Source organism: Notothenia rossii, assembly GCF_949606895.1.
Source record: "Notothenia rossii genome assembly, chromosome: 4".
Lineage (NCBI taxonomy): Eukaryota > Metazoa > Chordata > Actinopteri > Perciformes > Nototheniidae > Notothenia > Notothenia rossii.
The window spans coordinates 76,866,334-76,885,505 of NC_136902.1; the positions used below are offsets into that span (position 1 = coordinate 76,866,334).

Below are 19,172 nucleotides of genomic sequence, written 5' to 3' on the forward strand. Positions count from 1 at the left end.
CATCTTTCTTTGATTTTTATTTGTCTCTCATTCGTCACGTTTCACACTTATTCTTCATTGAACCCAGAAGTCACAGGTTGAGACTGGACACAACAGTAAGCAGTGTCCTAGGTTTTTTCCTTGGTTTTTTCCTGTTATATTTAACAAATATATACAGATATCCCAGGAAGAGCATAGTCATAACAATTAATTTTTCCAATAATAACAATAAATTTAATAAATACTCAGTGTTCTTAACCACACAAGGAGAATGAGTTTGCCCTCACTCTACTTCCAACAGGATTGTCATCATCCCGTACAAATAATAACACATACACACACACACACACACACACATAATCACACCCACGCTCACTTAGAGAAATGTGCACTGTCAAGTCAAATACTACCTGCAGCCCAGACAAACTTTTCGACCTCTGTGCGAAAACTACTCAGCTGATTGAAGCTGATTTGTTAGCCGTAAGTAGAGTCCACCGAGAGGCTGCACAACATGGCTCCTAAAGGGCCGCACATGTTGAAAACAAGTCAGACGTGAACATGAAGCTTTCGAATGGTCCGTCATGAGGTCGACTTTAAAAAGCATTTCCCCTCAGTTTCCTTTTTTCGTGTCTATTTCAGTGGCATGAGCGCAATCCATACTTAGTGCTACTGACTGCTAGTGAGGAATGTAAAACGTGTAGAAGACAAAACAGATGAGCTCTTATTTCGAAGATAGTGCCCCGTTACAGAGAACCATTCACACGTAAAACAACATGCACTGAAAAAAAGCACCAGCACATACAAAAATGAACCCATTTTGTTCTTCCACACATGTACAGTAATATATACACATTCACACAGAGAGATACACACCTGGTCTGCCAAACCCATAGAAAAAACATTTTTGCTAACAGGATTCAGATGGGATGGTGTAAGCACTGAGAAAATAAACTCTTTGTTTCGTACTGTACAAGGCTGAGGATTAAACCAGTCCATCAGTGCTGAGAGATAAAAGGCTTTTTCCTGTCCTGGTGTTGAAGGGGAGAGGACGAAGACCCCCATGCAGAGAGATGAGGAGTGAAGAGGAAGGCAGGGGGGATGTTTGTGCAGCAAAAGAACAAACAACGTGCAAAATAAGAACAAAGACACTCTCTATTGTACATTTTTAACAGTCCTACTCCAGGTGTTGACAATGAAACAATGTTTAGGGGAATGTTTAAGAAGATTTATCTCTTTGGAGTGAAAGATGTGAGCAGAAAATGGGCAGCGTCACAGAAACGACACAGGCAGATGAGTCGGGATGAACAGTTAGCAAATTCTGAAAACATTTTAGGAACTTGAATGGCTTTTGAAGGTTACGAGTTTGTCCTGGTCATGTCGCACTAAGAAGCAGGGAGAGATGTCTTTCAAAGAGGGGGGAGAGAAAATGCTGGGTAAGGTTGGGTGAGCACACTACAAGGCTTTTAAAAGGCCTCCAGGACCCTCATAGTCGTGCAGGTTGGAGACCTCTATCAGGGAAAAGGCTTGCTATATAGGTTTCACACCTTATTAGGATACTCAAAGGACACATGAGAGGAGTGGCTTTCAGTAAGTGCCTAAAACATGACGAGTGTTGAGAGTGCACTTTGCTTGGCTCAGTAATGTCCCGGATCAGGTCCAAGAGCAGGAAAGGGGACTTCTTCCTTCACAACAAGTACGTCTGTCCACACAGAGCGGCCGCCTGCCTCTTCCCACACAGGGGGACGGTGGGGTCTGTGCTCTGGCCCTCCGCGTCCAGGTCCATCAGGGTGGGCCGCGTTGTGCTGGGGCCGCTGTCCCCCGAGCCCAGGGGGCTGTCGCAGCTGCTGCTGGGCGACGAGCTGAGGGTCCGGGACAGAGAGTTCAGCTTCCAGGGGTCGGGCCTCCTGGTGGGGGTGGGCCGCGGACGGGGGGCGAACTCCAGCGTCTTGGGTCTCTCCAGGGGGCTGATGAGGGAGAGGGGAGCCGGGTCAGGGATGGGAGGAGCGGGGGCCTTACGCCGCTGGGGGACCGGGAAGATGATGGAGGGGTCAGGGAGGCGGGGGATGTCGAGGATTTCTAGAGTACCTGAGACATGACAGTGAGAAACATGAACAAAATTTAGCAATTTAGTTGTTTAAGCAAAAATATGATCTAATTCTAGCTTCTCAAAATGGAGTATGAGTCTCTTTTCCTTGATATGTGAAAGTAACCCTGAACATGTCTCTTTGAGGACGAAATAGAATCTGCAGACCTAGAGAATAAAGAAAACATTAGAGGATATATCTGTGTCCTTTTAAGAAGTACATCTGTAAAATGTATTTTTCAAAGACCAACGGCAGTAACATTTTTGAGATAATGTGGTTTGGAGCAGGGACGGTTTGAAAAACTGGGAATTGTCAATGCTTTTATAATGAATCATCTTGGGCTCATTTTCAGCCTCTCGGAAGTTCAGACAGGAAGATGTTTTAATCACATGTTCCATAAACTATATTCAAGCATATATGTCCGTGATGTATCTCTAACACAAGGATGTCTCTAAATTCTTTGGCACCAATTTACTCCGTATACAACAAGGAGAACTGTACTTTATGTATAAGTACATTTAAGTACTCAAGACAAGTATTGTACATTACTTATCTTTGCAATGTCATCAAAACATCACTAGTCCCTTACCTTTGTAAGTAGTGCGGTGTGGCGCCCCCGGTGGAGGGGGCATCGGCATGCTCCCATCAGACGGCGTCCTGTGGTGTCCCATAGTTTGGGCTCGGGGTCTTATCGCCCCGTCTGAAGGGGTCCGTCGGTGTCCTCTGCTGAAGGCCACAGACACGTGGGTGGGCGTGAGCGACTGGTTGGGCTCCTTTTTGAAGCTCTCCGCCCGCAGATCCAACAGCGGGTTGAGGGCCGGAGCTGGGGGAGCCACTGTGGTTTTGCCCCCCGTCATCGGGGTGAGGGGGTACTCGTCCGGGTCGGAGGGGAGGAGGGACTTGGTGGAGTTGCAGTCAGAGAGAGAGGACAACGAGAGGAGAGTGACAGAGGGAGACGGGTCCATGCAGGGGAGAGCAGAGTCGTGATGTCTCGAGAGGGAGAGGGAGAGGTTTCTGCTGGGGGGGGAGGTGCTGCGGCGGAAACGTCCCGTCCGCTGGAAGAGACCCTCCTTCTTCTTACGCTGCTCCTCTCGCTGGTCCTGCTCGTCCTGGAGCACCTGGAAAACATCAACACACTGTGAGACCACCGAGCAGCACTCAAATAAAATCACCTTATAATCAGCTGAACAATTTATCAACTCTCTTCTCTTTAAAAACAAGCTGCTTTACTTTTTAAAAAGAATTCCTTCCTCCGCCTACTATAGCAACTACGGCAACAGATTACTTCCAAATCATTAGTCATTGATTCTCCCACTGTATGAGAGGATCAATGGAAGAAGATCTCAGTGCTTAAACCAAATTACATATTTGGTTAGACACTCTTTTGATTCCACAACAGAAATACACAGAATTAACACGACGCTGGAAATCCTTAGTGCTTATTGTACAGCATGGCACAGATTATTTAGCAGCTTGTGTCATCCCACAAAATGGGATCATTAGTGTGAGATATGGAGGCGGTACGATCGTAAGACGTCGGCTCGGTTACATGTGTTTCTTTGTTTAAAAAGACGGTGTTTCTGCCTGCAGGAGGAAGCTGTACCTTCTTGAAGGAATAATGAATGTGTGAATTCATGAATAGCGTTTCACCACAATTTCAATCTTAAAAGGGATATTTTAAAAAGAGCCAATTCAAACAAACTTCTTATGAAACAAACATATTCTGTACTTTGTGGTTTTCATTTGAAACACCACATTGGTACATCTTCAAATGTAATTGTTTTCTCATGGTACTGAGCGGTTTTAAGGTACGTTCATAAATTGAAATGAATCTTTATATGATATCATTTCAATTATTAACACATTCTAAAGTGAGGCTGAAAAATAAAGGAATTGTCCTCATGTGTTTTCCTTTTGTAGATTATAAGAATAGAATTTAAGTTTTTCTCTGTTTTCTTTCTGTTTTCTTTCTTTTTTCTTTCAGTTTTCCTTCTGTTTTCTTCCTGTGTTTCTCTCACCTGTAGTTTCCCGTGTTGCAGCAGGTCTTGCCCCAGTCCGACAGACGCGAGCAGAGAGGCACAGCCCAGCAGGAACATGTCGCTCTTCTTTCTCTGGCTGCAGCGCCGCAGAGAGTCCTGGTAGCTCACCCCCGCCCCCAGGCCCCCGGGCCCCTGACAGGAGCCCGTGTTGGGGCCCAGGCCGCCCCACAAAGGGCCCGAGTCCTCCACTGCCCCGTTACTGCTGCTCTCTGGGGGCAGCAGGGACCCCGGGGACTCCTCCAACTCACAGCACTCCTCTGTCAGAGAGAGCAGAAACAGGTTAGTGAACAAAGAGTAAAGATGATTGGTTGTTGTCACTCATTTATGATGAAAGTAAAGACTCACCCATCTCATTGAGGCTGGAGAAGCCGGCGCTCATTGGTGCATGTTTGGGGGATTTTCCCAGATTTGGTGCACTGGATGACCAAACTTTGCTTCCCTCTCCGAGTGACTTCAGTCTGCAAACAGAAACCATGATGTCAACACAACACCAACCAGAAGTAACTTTGAAAACTTTAAGATAACAAGAAATAAACCCAAGGGGTGCAACATGTCCACAGACTGTAAGGACCTGGAAGGTTCTGCTTCCCTGTGTAACAAAAGCCTGTCCAGAAAAACACGAGTAAAAACATTTACTTCTCGCCTGTGATAACTTTAACTCAATACAATCCTCATGATACACTTTTTGTCGTGCAGTTTCATCAAATACTTTGAATTGACCCTCCGTGATTTTCAGGTATGAACAATTTCTGAATTTCTGCTACATGGATCTGTCAATATCTGTGTAGATTTGGTAAATGAAATAAATGAAATACACAGATCCATGCTGTTTTTAAAACACAACTTTGAACGGTTTTTACGTTTCTGTTTTCTGTTTGCATTAACGTTCTATCATGCTTTAAAAACGTTCCCAGGACTCTGGACAGATGAGCTTTTGTGTCCCAATAGGACCTTCCTGACTTAATCAATTGAAAAGAGAATAACAAATCCAAATCCATTCCCCCAAACCCAAATCTTTGAGTCGGGTTTGGGTAAAGAATATAGCACAGCATAAACTATGAGTGCCTTTATCAGGTGAAACAGATTTGACATGAATCTCAGATACGTAAACTCATGTTTCACATACTTCTCCTCCCCGCCCACCCTCTCTTTCTGGAGGGTGGAGCTCGGCCCCCAGGTGCGTCCTTTCTTCTTGCTGGTGGACAGATCCTCCTTCTTACACACTGCGCTGCGGCCCCACGTCTTACTGCCGTCGCTCGGTGTCACTGAGGAACAGTCGGATAACATTACTGTCACAGCGCACTCACACTGTCTCTCACACAGGATGCTTTCTGGCTTTGGGTGTTCCCACTCACGTCTTATGGCTCTCAGTCGGGGAATGACCCCCGGGCTGGCGGGGGGGGTGGTGCTCTCGCTCCTCTGAGTCTTCCTCTTGTCCACACTGGGGGACGCCTGAACTGTGATCTTATGCTCAAAGCCTACAGGTGAGCGAGAAGAGAACATATTTTTACATTTCAACTGTTTCTAAATATGGGAACACACACAGCAAGGTACAGTTTGTTATGAACTTCAAAAACACACAATTTAAACAATAATACAATATATTGTCATGCAGCTCTTCTTTGATATAAAATGAAAAACTACCAGGCATTATATCAGTGAGAAGCATTTCCATACAACAAAGATACTGAACTTATGTCTGTTGATTGACAGAAAGATCATCTACAACTATTAGCGATAAGCGATTGATCGTCCAATTCAAATATGGAGGTGTCTGGCTTTTTGACGAACAAAACAAGAAATGTTTAACTATTTTCTGACATTTATAAAAATAGAATCAATTAATTAATCTGGAGAATAACCTGCAAATTAATTGATAATAAAAAAGAATCTTTGTTGAAAGCCCTATCTGAGTTGCTTCTCTGCTTTGCCGTTGTCCCTCCATACACCTCAGCCTCTCATCTGCCTCTCTCTTCCAGCTGATCACCTGTCCCCATTTGACCTCATCAGCCAGTTGTTCTACTGAGAGGGTTTTTCTTCTCTTCATATTAAAGGAGTGATATTGAATTAGCAGTATATCAGTGTTGATTACGTGTATTAATGTTGTCAACAATACAATGTCCTATATTGGCAGCCATGTGCACCTAATTGATCAACTTAAGACGTAGTGAACAATGAGCCTGCAGTCCCCTGTCCACCCACCAGAGGGCAGGCTGATGTTGTTGCTGTCGCGGCCCAGCTTCAGCCGGCTCTTCTTGAAGTTCCCTTTCCTTTTCTTCACGCTGGGTTTCTCCTGGTACATCTGGTGGATGATTATGTTCAGCTCTCGCTCCACGATGTCGATCTCTCTCTCCGCCAGCTCCTGCTCTCTCCTCTTCAGCTGCTCCTCCTGCTCCTTCTGCTCCTCGGCTGCACGAGCCAACGACTCCTCCCACGACCTCAGCTCCTGGAGAGAGGCCGAGGAGAGAGAGGAGAGAGAAAACCAAAAAGAGGAGACGAAGAAAAAAGAGTGGGTGAGGATGACGAAAGGACATGGGAAACAAAGGAAAATAGTTAAGAGGAAGAGGATAGGGTAAGTGCAGGAGAAGAGAAGATAGGTAAGAGGATGAGGAGAGGGGTATGAGGGGAGAGAGGGAGAGAGGTGAGAGTGACAGAGGAGGAGAGGAGAAAAGGAGAGCGGAAGAGGAGAAAAGCAGAGGAATAGGAAGAGGCAGGAGAGAGGAGGAAGGAGAGATAGAGGGGAAATAATGAAAGGGATGAAAAGAGGAAGAGGAGGGAAAGAGGATGAAGAAAAGTTAAGAAGGAAAATAGGAGATGAGAGGGAGAGAGGGTAAGACAGTGAGGAAGGAGGTAAGGAGAATAGAGGGAGAGGAAGGAGAGAGGGTGAGAGGAGAGGGAAAGGTCATTAGCACAGCAAAACGCTTGTTGCTAAGGTAATTGTGATTTGCAGAAACACCTCAGATTGGGATGTGGTGATAATCCTCCCACCCTCAACATGGAAATTGACGACTTCTGCTGAAATCTAATTCTATTTTGTAAGTCCTCCGAAAAATGTGTATGTTTTAGTTTCTTCAAATACTTTAATGTCTTTTAAACCATCTTTAGCTAATAATGATGTCCCCTCTGATAAGACCGGATCTGTTTCAGGGCCCTCACCTTCTCTTTGGCCCTCAGCTCGTCAAACATCTGCTGGATCTCCAGCCTCCAGTCCTCCTGTAAGGAGTGGAAGGACTCCAGAGGCATCTGAAACATGGCCGACTGCTCGATGGCCAGCAGGCGCTGCAGGATGCTGCTGAAGGAGGGCCGGCTGCGGGGGTTCGGGCTCCAGCACTCTGAGGGGGTAAAGAGGGGAGAGTTACCATCCAGGTTAGCGACATGTTTCATGTGTTTCATAGCTCTAAACAGATGGTTATATGAGGTTTATTGTATTAATTTGAGCACATGCTGTTAATCCAAGTGGTTTACAATAAGTGCATTTCATCTCCGAACAAACAGCAGCTTGGTGTTGTCAGAGTCTTTTGTTTTTTTGCTAAAACTGACTTAGCTCTAAATGTTTTGTTTAGACTCCTGCTGTTATACTATCCATAGAAATCCTACATGCCCCTTTCCATGTTTTAAACAACGCGCTTTATTTTGCGTCAGTACATATCATTGATGCATTTCCTGTTATTTAAAAACCTTGACACATTTTCTTACTTTTACTTTTATCTGTCTTTCAAATTTTCCACCCAGTTTTTACCACTCAGGCTTATTTATTCCTACCTTAAAACATACCTGTAAATGAAGTCCTTACTATGCAGTTTAATTCAAATAACATAGGCATTTACTAACAGCTGGTTACAATAGTCTTTGTCAAATGTTAATCAAACAGTAACAAAAATGTGTACATTGACTAGGTACTATTGGAGAAGCATTTGTTGCCCCTTCATATGGAAATACAACTGGTTGTGGCTTCACCAACAATACTTGTTAGTAGGATCAGTTCAGTGTTGGAAAACAACTCAGAAAAACATAATCTATCGGCACTTATTTATTTTTGATAAACCATGCATTTTTGGTCTGGATATATAATTCCCTTTCTGGCACCAACCAAAGTGTAAGGGAGCAGGATGGGACAACATATGGCGGCCATGTTGAGCCAAACCCTGAGTGACAGAGCTGCAGACACACAGTGCACACCTACAGAGAGCAGAGCTCTACAACACCAGACTATAATCTTCTACTTCAACGCAAAGTAAAATGTCATTAAATGGCTGTTTCACAGGCTGAAAATATATGTTATAGCAGGTTATGTTTACTAAAAATACATGAGCATAAATAGTATGTTGGTAAAAGCTGTGGAGAGGAGATGAAAGTGAGATGATGACAGGACGGAGTAAACAGGGAGCAGCGAGGGATGACAAAGGCGAGATTAACGGATGAACACGGATAAGAAGAGGAGGAGTGAGAGGGGAAGTGAGGAGGAAAAGAGCTTTAGGAGCAGAGAGGGAGGGGGAGTGGAGGGAGGTGAATGAAGTTGGCTGACAGTTTAAGAAAGCTCTTTTTGAACCTGCAGCTTATTCATCTGCTTTAAAAGGTAGCTTCAGTGTTAAGCATATTAAGGCAGCCTGGATAAAAAGCAGGTGTGTGTTTAAACAGAGATGACCTGCACGGTGAAACCAGAGCTGTTAATACTCCGCTGCTGTTAACAAAGCTGCTGCCTGGATTATTTGTGAGGGGGAGAGGAGAAAACCGGCCAAGGGCAGCTCTGGGATGTTTATAATGCAACCTAATGAAACTGTCTTCATCTAACTCTTAGTGTTCATCTCTGCTCCTAGATGAAAAACAACTGTAACCTCAAATATGTGTGCAACGTTACAACACTTTAAAGTGGATGGGAACCTCCAGAAGGGCTTTTTTTCAAAGTGAGTTTCTGTGTCACCAGTGACATTTTTAAGGTCATTTTGATGACTGGTGTACAGGAAAAGAAAGGAAGCTCAAGGGCACATAAAGTGAAAGTAGACTTGTAAACGATGAATGAATGGGACAAGTGAGACATGCATGAAGAAGTCATAGAAATAAAAAAACGACTTTTGAGCAGTTCGTGTCAACTCCGGCCTTCTTGAAAATCACTTTGTAACCCAGCACAGCAGTTTTATCTCTGTTTCCTTGGATTTAATAATCACTCAAAGGTTCCTGGTGGTCGGGCTGCTTACCTGCCAGCAGCTGAGCGAAAGGTTCAGGGCACGTTGATGGGACAGGAAGTGTTAGTTTGTTCATGGCCACACCGTAAGCGACCGCCAGCGCGTCTATCTCTCTGTAGGGAACCTCGCCGGTCAGCAGCTCCCACAGTAACACCCCGAAACTGAGAAGAGAGGCAAACAAGGAACATTTTTTTATTAGTTTCTGTTTTTAATGTAACATCTGATGCCAAAAACTATCCTTCAACACAACGATAGTGACCAGCTCTTATCGGTGACCGGAGCTCACTGAATAACAACTGAAGGATCCTGGAAATAACTGTCAAACTTCAAACTAATTGACATACCATTCCATTACCAAACAACATTCTGACACTCACCTTTTTGTAAAGGTATATTTACATGAAAAACATTAACAACAATCCGCATGTATTCATGTATTGTACTTAAAGTGAACTTGAGTGTTTCTGCTTCATGCAACTTTTAAAAGACATGTTCTACTTTTACATATTCTTTTATATTCCATTTATCTGACAGCAGTAGATACTAATTACTTTACAGCTATTATAAATTAACTGACTTAAAACCTGCCCTACAAAAACCATACATTAATGATATTTTATAGATGTATTTTTTATTTGTATTTAATTGTTTTACTTCAGTGAAATGTTCAATGTTTAACAGCAACGGGGTAATTTTAAATTGAAGTTTTTGTTTTCTTTGACCCAAGTTAAGTATCTCAATACTTCTCAACCACTGATTCATGGAAAAAATACATCACAATCCAACTTACGGTAATTTAACAAAATGTAATAATATTCTTAATTGAACCCAGATTTCTTTATGCATACGTAAAACATCTGGCGTTCACATTGTGACACATTCATCTCGACAGCCCGTGTGAGGACATTTGTCACTGTTTAAATGAAAAGATGAATCACAGAAGAGTGACGGCAGTACCTCCACACGTCGCTGCTCTTAGAGAAGAGCGAGAGTTTGATGACCTCGGGGGCCATCCAGGCGTACGTCCCCGCCGCGCTCATCTTGGTGGTCTGGTGCCACTCTCTGGCCAGACCGAAGTCTGTGATCTTCAGGGTCCTCCCCCCCAAGTCTTCTCGCTCCGCAGGTTCCTGGATGAGGACTGAGGAGGAGGAGGAGGAGCAGACGAAGATTTTAGTTAAAAGCTGGCATTACTCTAAACACAGAGTAGTATTATACAGCAACAGACAAATAAAAACGATTTCTGAGACGATCAAGTAAAAGCTCTCTGAGAAAAGATCAAAGAGGCAGACATTTTCAGCTGAATACTTAAGTCAAATGTAATGTTAGAAGTCCTTTAATCTCAATAATCAATAGTTTTCTGACTACTTTGATTATAGTAACTGTAATATACTGTATTGGTTGTTGGACTGTTAGTCAAACAAAACAGGCAGTTTGAAGATATTGGCTTGCTATTTGAGAAAATAGTGATTTTCCATATTTTTCCCATAATTTTGGAAATGTATGAACCAATTATCGATTTTGTAGGAAATGTAATCCGAGGGTAAGATTGTTAAACAAAACTTGTATAAGGAAAACTAACTTTTAACCACAAAGTCTTTCTGTTTTAAATTACATTCAAGTTGTTCAGGCTGGCAAGTCCTGAGAGCGAAAACCCCCGAAAATAAACAATCATGGAAATAACTTTAATACTCAGAATATCCAAAACTTTGCAACATTAAAAACTAAATGTCAATGGTGTGTTTGTTAAATAACACAGTCATGTTTACAGTGCAGGTGTGGTGTCAGGTTACTATAGAGGGCACTACTTTCCCTTATGGTCCAGTACTGTACCGATACGTTAGTGTCTATTTTCCGTACAGTGATCAGTCACTTTGATGTATCCTTATTAATATTAGCATTAGACTAATCTCTCTGTCTCTTTTCTCTTTCTTCCATGTACAACTTCCTCCTTTATTTCCGCATGAGAGCTGGCTATGGAAATATTTGGAGTGTACACAGTTCACAGGCTCTGAGTCAGGTCCGAGTTTCTCTCTCTCCCGCTCTCTCCCGCTCTCTCTTATCTACAGGCGTATGCAAAGGGTGGTGGAGAGAGAGAGAGAGAGAGAGAACACACACACACACACACACACACACACACACACACACACACACACACACACACACACACACACACACACACACACACACACACACACACACACACACACACACACACACACACACACACACACACACACACACACACACACACACACACACACACACACACACACACACACACACACACACACACACACACACACACACACACACACACACACACACACACACACACACACACACACACACACACACACACACACACACACAATAAAGGTGTGCCTCTGCTCTGTCCACAAGCTCCCTGGGAGACGAGTTTCGGTGATAATGAACTGATCTCAGAGCAGTCTGTACTTATTTCCATAGGCCGAGAGAAGTATTCACAGACTGTATCACGCTGTAAAATACTCCAGGAAAAGTACTATCCAGATTAATTGATACAGAGCACTACTCCACAATCATTTCAGTTGAAATTGTTAATATTTCCTGCTTTCTTTATTGTTCTATTAACTTGTTCTTTATTGGTTAGGTAAATAACACTATAAAATCCTCACATTTTGTGTATGTTACATTTTTCATCTTCACCTTTCCAGCTGTCATATAAGACATGTAATTTTCTTTTAAGGGTAGTGTCGTAAACTAAAAGTATAAAGTAGCAATAAATGAGGAGAAGTACTTCTCTAATAGCAGCTGTGGAATGTAATAAAGTACATTTGCTCAAGTACTGTACTTAAGTACAATGTGAGGTACTTTTCCTAAGTATTTCAAATGTAACCTACTTTGTACTTTTACTTTATTACCTTTTGGAAGCCGACATTGTGCATTTATCTGAAATAGTCAGTTACTAGTTGATTTATAGATTCAGATTATAAAGTGATAAAATAAAAATCAACTTGAAAACAAACATATAAGTATAGGTAAAGACATCCAGTAGCAGTTTGCAAAATAATTGTACAACAAATAAGCTCCACCTTAACCAGCTAGACATGAATGCATAGATAATCATAACCTAGTCATTAAATATATATGCTTCTTAAATAAAGAACTTTTGGTAATTTAAGTATATTTTGTTGCCAATATTTTTGACTTTCACTTGTAACAGAGTATTTTTACAATTAAGTATTTCTCCTTTTACTTGAGTAAAAGATCTAGTACTTCTTCCACCACTGTGAAATAGTCTCCAGCCGTCTTTCCTATTCTGATGCCGACGTCTCTGAGGGACAGCTGTCTCTGAGGGACAGCTGTCTCCTCGGCGCTAACTCTCTCTCTGTGTCTCTAAAAACAGAAGATGGAGTGGACACAGATGCAGAAAGAGCTAGAGGACAGGATCTGTTTGCATGCTTAGATGGGTGTGTCAACCTTTACTAGTTTGCTTTGTGTGTGTGAGTATGGAGCACATCCATACAGGGAAAAGGACATCATGGCATGTAGATTGAGGGCGGGGCGGGGAGGAAAGAAGACAGACGAGGGAATATAGAAACTGAACCGAGGCCTGTTTACAGAAACTGAGAGCGAAGCAGCACTTCCACCTGCTCCCACTCTCTTTCTGATTTAATTATAACATCATTGCGTTACTTTCACACCTCGTGGTTCATCTTGGTGCAGCTTCTTCACACCATTCATTCATTCATCGTGCCACAGCTTTTCCCTGCTCCTGTCAAACATTAAAGATCACAGTGTGTGCGCCCAGCTGGCAGCGCAGGAAGTGCAGCGAAACACAAACAGCCGCGGCGCAGCACATTTCATAACAGTGAAGGGAAACAAAGTCCTCAAGGTGAGAGTGGCTTTTACACAGGTGCTGCTGGAAATGTTATTTTAAAATAGAGTACGGATGAGAATAAGTACAGCTGACAAGCTCCCTGGTTACTACAAAGTCCTCCATAGCAACAAGCATTACGAGAACGATCAAGCCCGGATGTGTCATCACACAATCATTTGACTATTTCTCAGCTAGAAAAACGGCAGCTGCTCTTTAATGTCATGATCAAATGATGCACGTTCACTGTTTCAGTACAGCACAAAGAAGATGACCCATTTATTTTTACATGCAGCGTTGATATCAATAACCTGTGTTTGAAACTAGGTGTGCACTATATTGTTTTTTTCTGATATTTTACAAATCATTTTGACAGATTGCTGATATAAAGACATACTGTATATTTTCCACCTAATTGAAGAGAACATCCTCTGTATCTTTTCTGTCCATCCTGCACTACATAAATATGCCGACTCTTATCTACCCACTGGTAGATATAGTAGACATAAATAACATTATCTTAAATGTCCCTCTGCAAAAAAGGAAACTCCTCAACTAAGGTTACATAAAAACATTTAGTTTTATGTAACATATCGGCCTGTCCAATCAGACAAAATGTTATTTGTCTGTATAAAAGCCTTTATCTGCTGATACCCATAACATGGTGACATTACCTTGCATAGATATTTGTAAGCTACAGAGAGGTGCTGAATAAATGTGCCATGGCTGATGACTTTAACACCAGTCTGCAGCCGCGCTAGCAGCTCTGTGAGGCTGTAAAAGACAAACAGCACGATAAAACATGAGGTCCAAAATCTGTTTGTGCATACATGTGCACGTACACAGGGCCGGCCCTAGACATTTTGGTGCCCTAGGCGCTCTCTCTCTCTCTCTCTCTCTTGCTCGCTCGGAGGCTCGCTCGCACTTTGGACTGTGAGCGCCTGCTAAGTCAACATCCCCCACTTTCATCACTTGCAGCGCACATCGTACAGGGCAAATGTAAAACGTTGCCGGCCCGGAATGCAAAGGGTGCTTACTTTATTCAATTATTAACGTAAATGTATTACATCAAGGGCAGAAAATTAGGCAGAATAAAAATTAAACATTTATTTATTTTTCTTTTCTTTTCTTATTATTTGTTTTCTCCCATCGCAGCGCCTCTCCAGATCTGGCGCCCAAGGCGACCGGCTAGTTTGCCAGTGCCTAGGGCCGGCCCTGAATGTACACCATCCTAATTAAGTGTTTTGACATTCCTATAAGTTACTAACTCTAGCACTAATGAGCAAGGACCAAGCTTCATTGTTAACTCCCTTAATCCCTAAGAAGACGTTGATGCAGCCTTCGTTATGCCCCAAAGCTTTGGAACAAAATACCTGTGGATATCAGGGGAGCCTGCTAGGTGGAAGTCTTTAAATAAACAGAAGCTAAAAACATATTTGTACAACTTAGCCTTTTAGGAAGCTAACTCCTGATTTTGTTTTGTATTTGCACTATCCTCCGTTTAACCGTGCCTATTTTTTATATGTGTATTCTTTGCTATTTTATGTTTGTTTTTCTGTATTTTACTGGTATCTGTTTTCTATTTGACATCAGTTTTCTGTGCGCTTATATCAACTACTATGAAGCATTTTCTACTGATATTATCGTAGGAAAGGTGCTATACAAATAAAGCGTATTATTATTTAGGTATAGCTAATGGGAAAGTCAATAAAAATATCAAGTTTGTTAATACAAAGTATTGTCAAGTCTTCTTATTCTTGCTGTTGATAAAATTCCTTTCAGCAGGATATCCAGATAATGTAGAGACAAGGCTCCAGGTCTTTGTTATGTATTGTAAATGTGCATTAAAGGTGGGGTAGGTAATTTTGGAGAAAACTGCTCGAGTGCGCTAGAATTTGAAAATACACAGCCGGAAGAAATCTGCTACTTCCTTACAGAGCCCCTCCTCCAACACACACGAACGTGCACATGACCAATGAGGGCACGAGATAAGTGTTTGCACAGATGGAAGGCTGACAGGCAGGTAGGCCATCCACTTATTTTAGCCGGGCCGGCTAAAATGATTGGTCGTGCTTTTTACAGCACTACGGCTTCCACAGATTTTATGGATTTTTTGTCAAAGCACTTGAGATATTCATTGCTATCGGGGAGTTAAGAGCATTCCATGGAATATAACAAAAAGTGTATCTCGAGCCGGTTTCTCAAACTTACCTAACCCACCTTTAATATCCTAAACCCATTAAGGACTGGCTCACTGTGGGAATGCACCAGCTTAGTGCAGCCTCAGAGGACTGCAGGGTTTACATTACAAAACATTCAAACAAGTTGCAGTCTAACAACAACAGTAGCCAAGTTTTATTGATCAGCTGTCAGAAACACATGCTCATTGTCACACAGAGCAGCAGTTTGCTGCCTGTGTGACAAAGTGTAGACTTAAACCTCTAAAGTCTCTCTTTCCTCCGTCCTTGGACCCTGACCCCGGCTAAGTGTTGAGAAATGCCGCCGAGCTACTGTTCAAACACTGAAGCAGCTAGCGGCCTTTCACCTGAACAATGATCTCCAGCCTGGTTAGTAAGTGCTGTGAGAACAGGTCACACATTCGCCAGCTCAGATACTTCACCACACAGGAATGCAATCAGACGTCTTCTGAGTGAAGGTATTTTTGACTTTCATCAAAGTTTATTACATCATAAACAAACATGTTTGAGCTAATCCGGAAACTCCCTGCGGAGGAGAGCCAGGGCAATGAGGAAATGATGAAGTTCATAAGTTCTGGAAGTATTTCATGCAGGATTTGGGGTTTTCAGGGTTGGTAAATGTTATTTCCTCCTTTAGTGACATCAGCATTGTGGACTATCTGGAGGTGGTGAAGCTGACGGTGGAGAATAAGACTCTATAACATTTAGTCATTTTGATTTCTATTAAATATAATTTAATACTACTTTTAGGCAATTTGATTTTGATCACCTAAAAAAAGACAGGAAACAGAAATGCACAGACACACAGTTACAAGCAAAGGAGCGGCAATTGTGTAAACAATAAATAAAAAGGTTTCTCCTCATTTTGACTATAAAAACGAAATAACAAATGTTAAAACTTGACTTTGATATATTGTCAAAATACCAAATCAAATACCACTACAATCACACATCAAGACAATCCTGCACTTTGATCTGGATATGAGACACATCATAAAGACTTAAAGAAGACATGAACTTCAGAGTCAGTCTTTAGAGAAACCCTGAGAGTGAAGGACACACGGCGCTCGACTGGTTAGTCCTTATTGTTTTGTTTTATTTTAGCTCAGTCAGTCTGCTGTGTCATTAACTTGTTGTTATGGTAACAAGGGCAGAGGTCACAGCCCGGCCCTGACGCTGGGAGAGAAGAGGAGAAACCCTCATGCCCGTATGAGGATGCTTTGTTTCTCTTTTTTTTTCTTTTTACCTCTTGCTTGATTTTTGGTTGAAAGCTGCACTAAACAGATTTGACATGTTATTTTGATGACTTTGATTTTTAAATATTTGCTTTTAAAGCTCGAAAAAGTTTGGCCACAATCTATATGTCTAACCTTTACCTCCATTTGTGCTGTTAGGGGCCCTAAAATGCTGCGTCCCTGGTGTTTCCTAAATCCAGACTAAAAAGCTACAGTCAGAGAGCCAACTATAAGAGCCTATACCAGTTTTATTTTTTCATAAATCAAATGTTCTAACCTTCCTGTTATTTTACCTACTAGCACCATTTGTTTCATGGTTTTCATTATTAATTATATTTTATTACTCCGTTTAATGTCTGATTGCTTCATGTCTTTTGTTTTATTCACGGTGCTATTGTCCTTTATTGTTTTTACGAATAATACTTTCATGGTTCTGTTTTGCCCCTGTAAAGCACCGCGTAAACCCTTCTTCTGGAAAGTACAATATTCATAAAGTTTATTGTTAAGTTCTCAGTGAAAAGCAGAATGTACAGTCTGCAGACATTTCCCTTTTCCTCTTTCTAACCCATCCTTCTTCCCTCATCAGTCCTCCCCCCCCCCCTCTCCTGCTCCTCTCTTTTGCAGAACAGGTGTAGCCTGCAGGGTTGAACAGCTGTTGCCGTGGCGCCAAGTCAGCGAATTGGGTCCCTACAAACTCCCCGCAGAGTGTGTGATACCTCCTCTGACTCCGCTCCTCACCGCCCTGAATGCCACAAGCTGCTGGTTGTTTAGGCCCAACACCTCCTCAGTGCTGGTCCCACCCCTCTGTCTGGGAGGGGGGGCGATGTGTAACTTGACTGTCATGGCAACGAGCCGACACAGATGAGATTTGGGCCCGTGGGATGCTGAGCAGCGAGCCCCCCAGGCCCGACGTCTCTGTTTCTGTTCAGCAAAGATCAAAACCTTGCTATCAAAAAAAGTAAGCCCCCTCTCCAACCCTACCGCCTTACCATGCCTCTTCATCTTCGTACCCCCTCTTCTCCCCCATAGTCATCCCCATCTCCCTCTGCTGGTGCCCACTGTCTGCAGCTGTCGCCAGCCTGGCTACCATCACAACACACCGGGGAGCAGGCGTGGAAGAAGAGACGCAGGGAAAGCAAAAGGGTTCAGGGAGTTATAAAATACAGTAACTGAGAGGTAGATTGTGTGTACAAAATGTGTGTGAGGTGGTGATGAGATTTGGGGGGGGGGGGGTTAAAGCTGAGGAGGCAGAGCGGGTGGTGGTTTGAAGATGATGCATGGGGGAGGGGAGACAGTGGAGGAAGGAGGCAATAAAGAGACAAAAATGACAAGAGGGAAGAGCTGCAGAAATGAGGGCAAGAGAGGAGAATGAAATATGGGGAAGAAGCAGCTGAAAGGGGAGAGGACTCAAGAAACAGAGAGTGGGATGGGGGAGAAAAGGAGCACTACAAGAAAGAGGGTAGTAATGATGAGTGGATGAAAAGATGTCAGCATAGAGGTGAAGAGAGATGAATGGAGGGAGAGCTTTTGTCATTTTCCTGGCAGCACATGCCTTTGTATCTCAATTGGTCTCTCCATTTTCCCTTAGCTTCCACACATCTCGACCCTCGAGAGATTTCAAGCAGAGGAACCAAATCTCTTCAAACATGCACGAAAAATGTAAATTCAAGTCCATTTTGTTCAAATACAGTGTGAGGAATTCAAATACAAGGAGTAGATGTATAACTTGAGCAAAATCATTAGGTTATCTCAAATTTAGAAAATGTAGATGTGTGGTAAAAGCTTCACACTGCAGACAGGATTTTTAGAGCATTTCAGCACACAACTTCATTAGGATTAAAAAACGTATGAACACCAAGTGAGATGTGCAGCGAGTCACAAGGTCTCCAAGCTTTGATACGGAGGTTGTAGTGAGTATGCTCCCATGTCATTGATACCCTGGCCCGGCTCCACTCGGACCACCACAGGCCATCAGGGCTCTAATCCTGAGCAGTGGCACAGTTTCACCCCGCAGCCATTCACTTTGTCTCCACACAAACAGCTGCCAGATTCGTGTGACCAGGCAGCCTCTCTCAGAAGAGATGGAGGTATTAAATGAGGCGGCTTTCTTTTGGGCTCCTATTGCGTGTGTGGTATGTAGAAAAGGAGTACTTAAAGTGTGGGAATTTTGAGTTTCTTCATTTTAACTTGTGAAAAATGTTTATATTTTTTTGTGGTCTACAACTGAAAAACATTGTGCTGAATGTTAAAATAGACATACAAACTAATGTATTCTTCTAATTCAAGGCAGAATCAAAGAGTCTCCCATCCTTGCAGAGGAAAAAGGGGAGACAGGGGTGCTTCAATTTCACCGAAAAAAATAACTACCAGTTTGTTTCCTCTAATACCATTAGGGACAAACTAATCACTTCCTGTCCCGATCACTTTGGTGACTTTTGCTGCACAAATGTCAATGTCACCTCTGTGGGACGAATAAAGCTATTCTGATTCTGACCTATAATTGACAAAACGCTACAAATACCACCAATGAAAAAATCAAGACACCTTTTTTTACTTATCTATTTTAGGAAAAACAAAGTCATCCAAGTGTGTTTCTAT

At 42.7% G+C, this 19,172-nt stretch overlaps 1 protein-coding gene across 1 annotated transcript in view; it reads right to left on the reverse strand.

Annotated features, from left to right (window-relative positions):
* map3k10 (mitogen-activated protein kinase kinase kinase 10) overlaps positions 1–19,172 on the reverse strand; it is a 30,958-nt gene continuing 11,786 nt past the window's right edge. Inside the window, exons 2-11 of the mRNA XM_079676872.1 lie at positions 10,243–10,423; positions 9,298–9,446; positions 7,259–7,434; positions 6,305–6,548; positions 5,458–5,580; positions 5,229–5,367; positions 4,448–4,560; positions 4,082–4,359; positions 2,653–3,181; positions 1–2,064 (exon numbers count right to left, since the gene is read on the reverse strand). Of these exons, the coding sequence (XP_079532998.1) occupies positions 1,664–2,064; positions 2,653–3,181; positions 4,082–4,359; positions 4,448–4,560; positions 5,229–5,367; positions 5,458–5,580; positions 6,305–6,548; positions 7,259–7,434; positions 9,298–9,446; positions 10,243–10,423 (2,333 nt within the window). The 3' untranslated portion in view covers positions 1–1,663. The remainder of the gene's footprint in view (positions 2,065–2,652; positions 3,182–4,081; positions 4,360–4,447; positions 4,561–5,228; positions 5,368–5,457; positions 5,581–6,304; positions 6,549–7,258; positions 7,435–9,297; positions 9,447–10,242; positions 10,424–19,172) is intronic.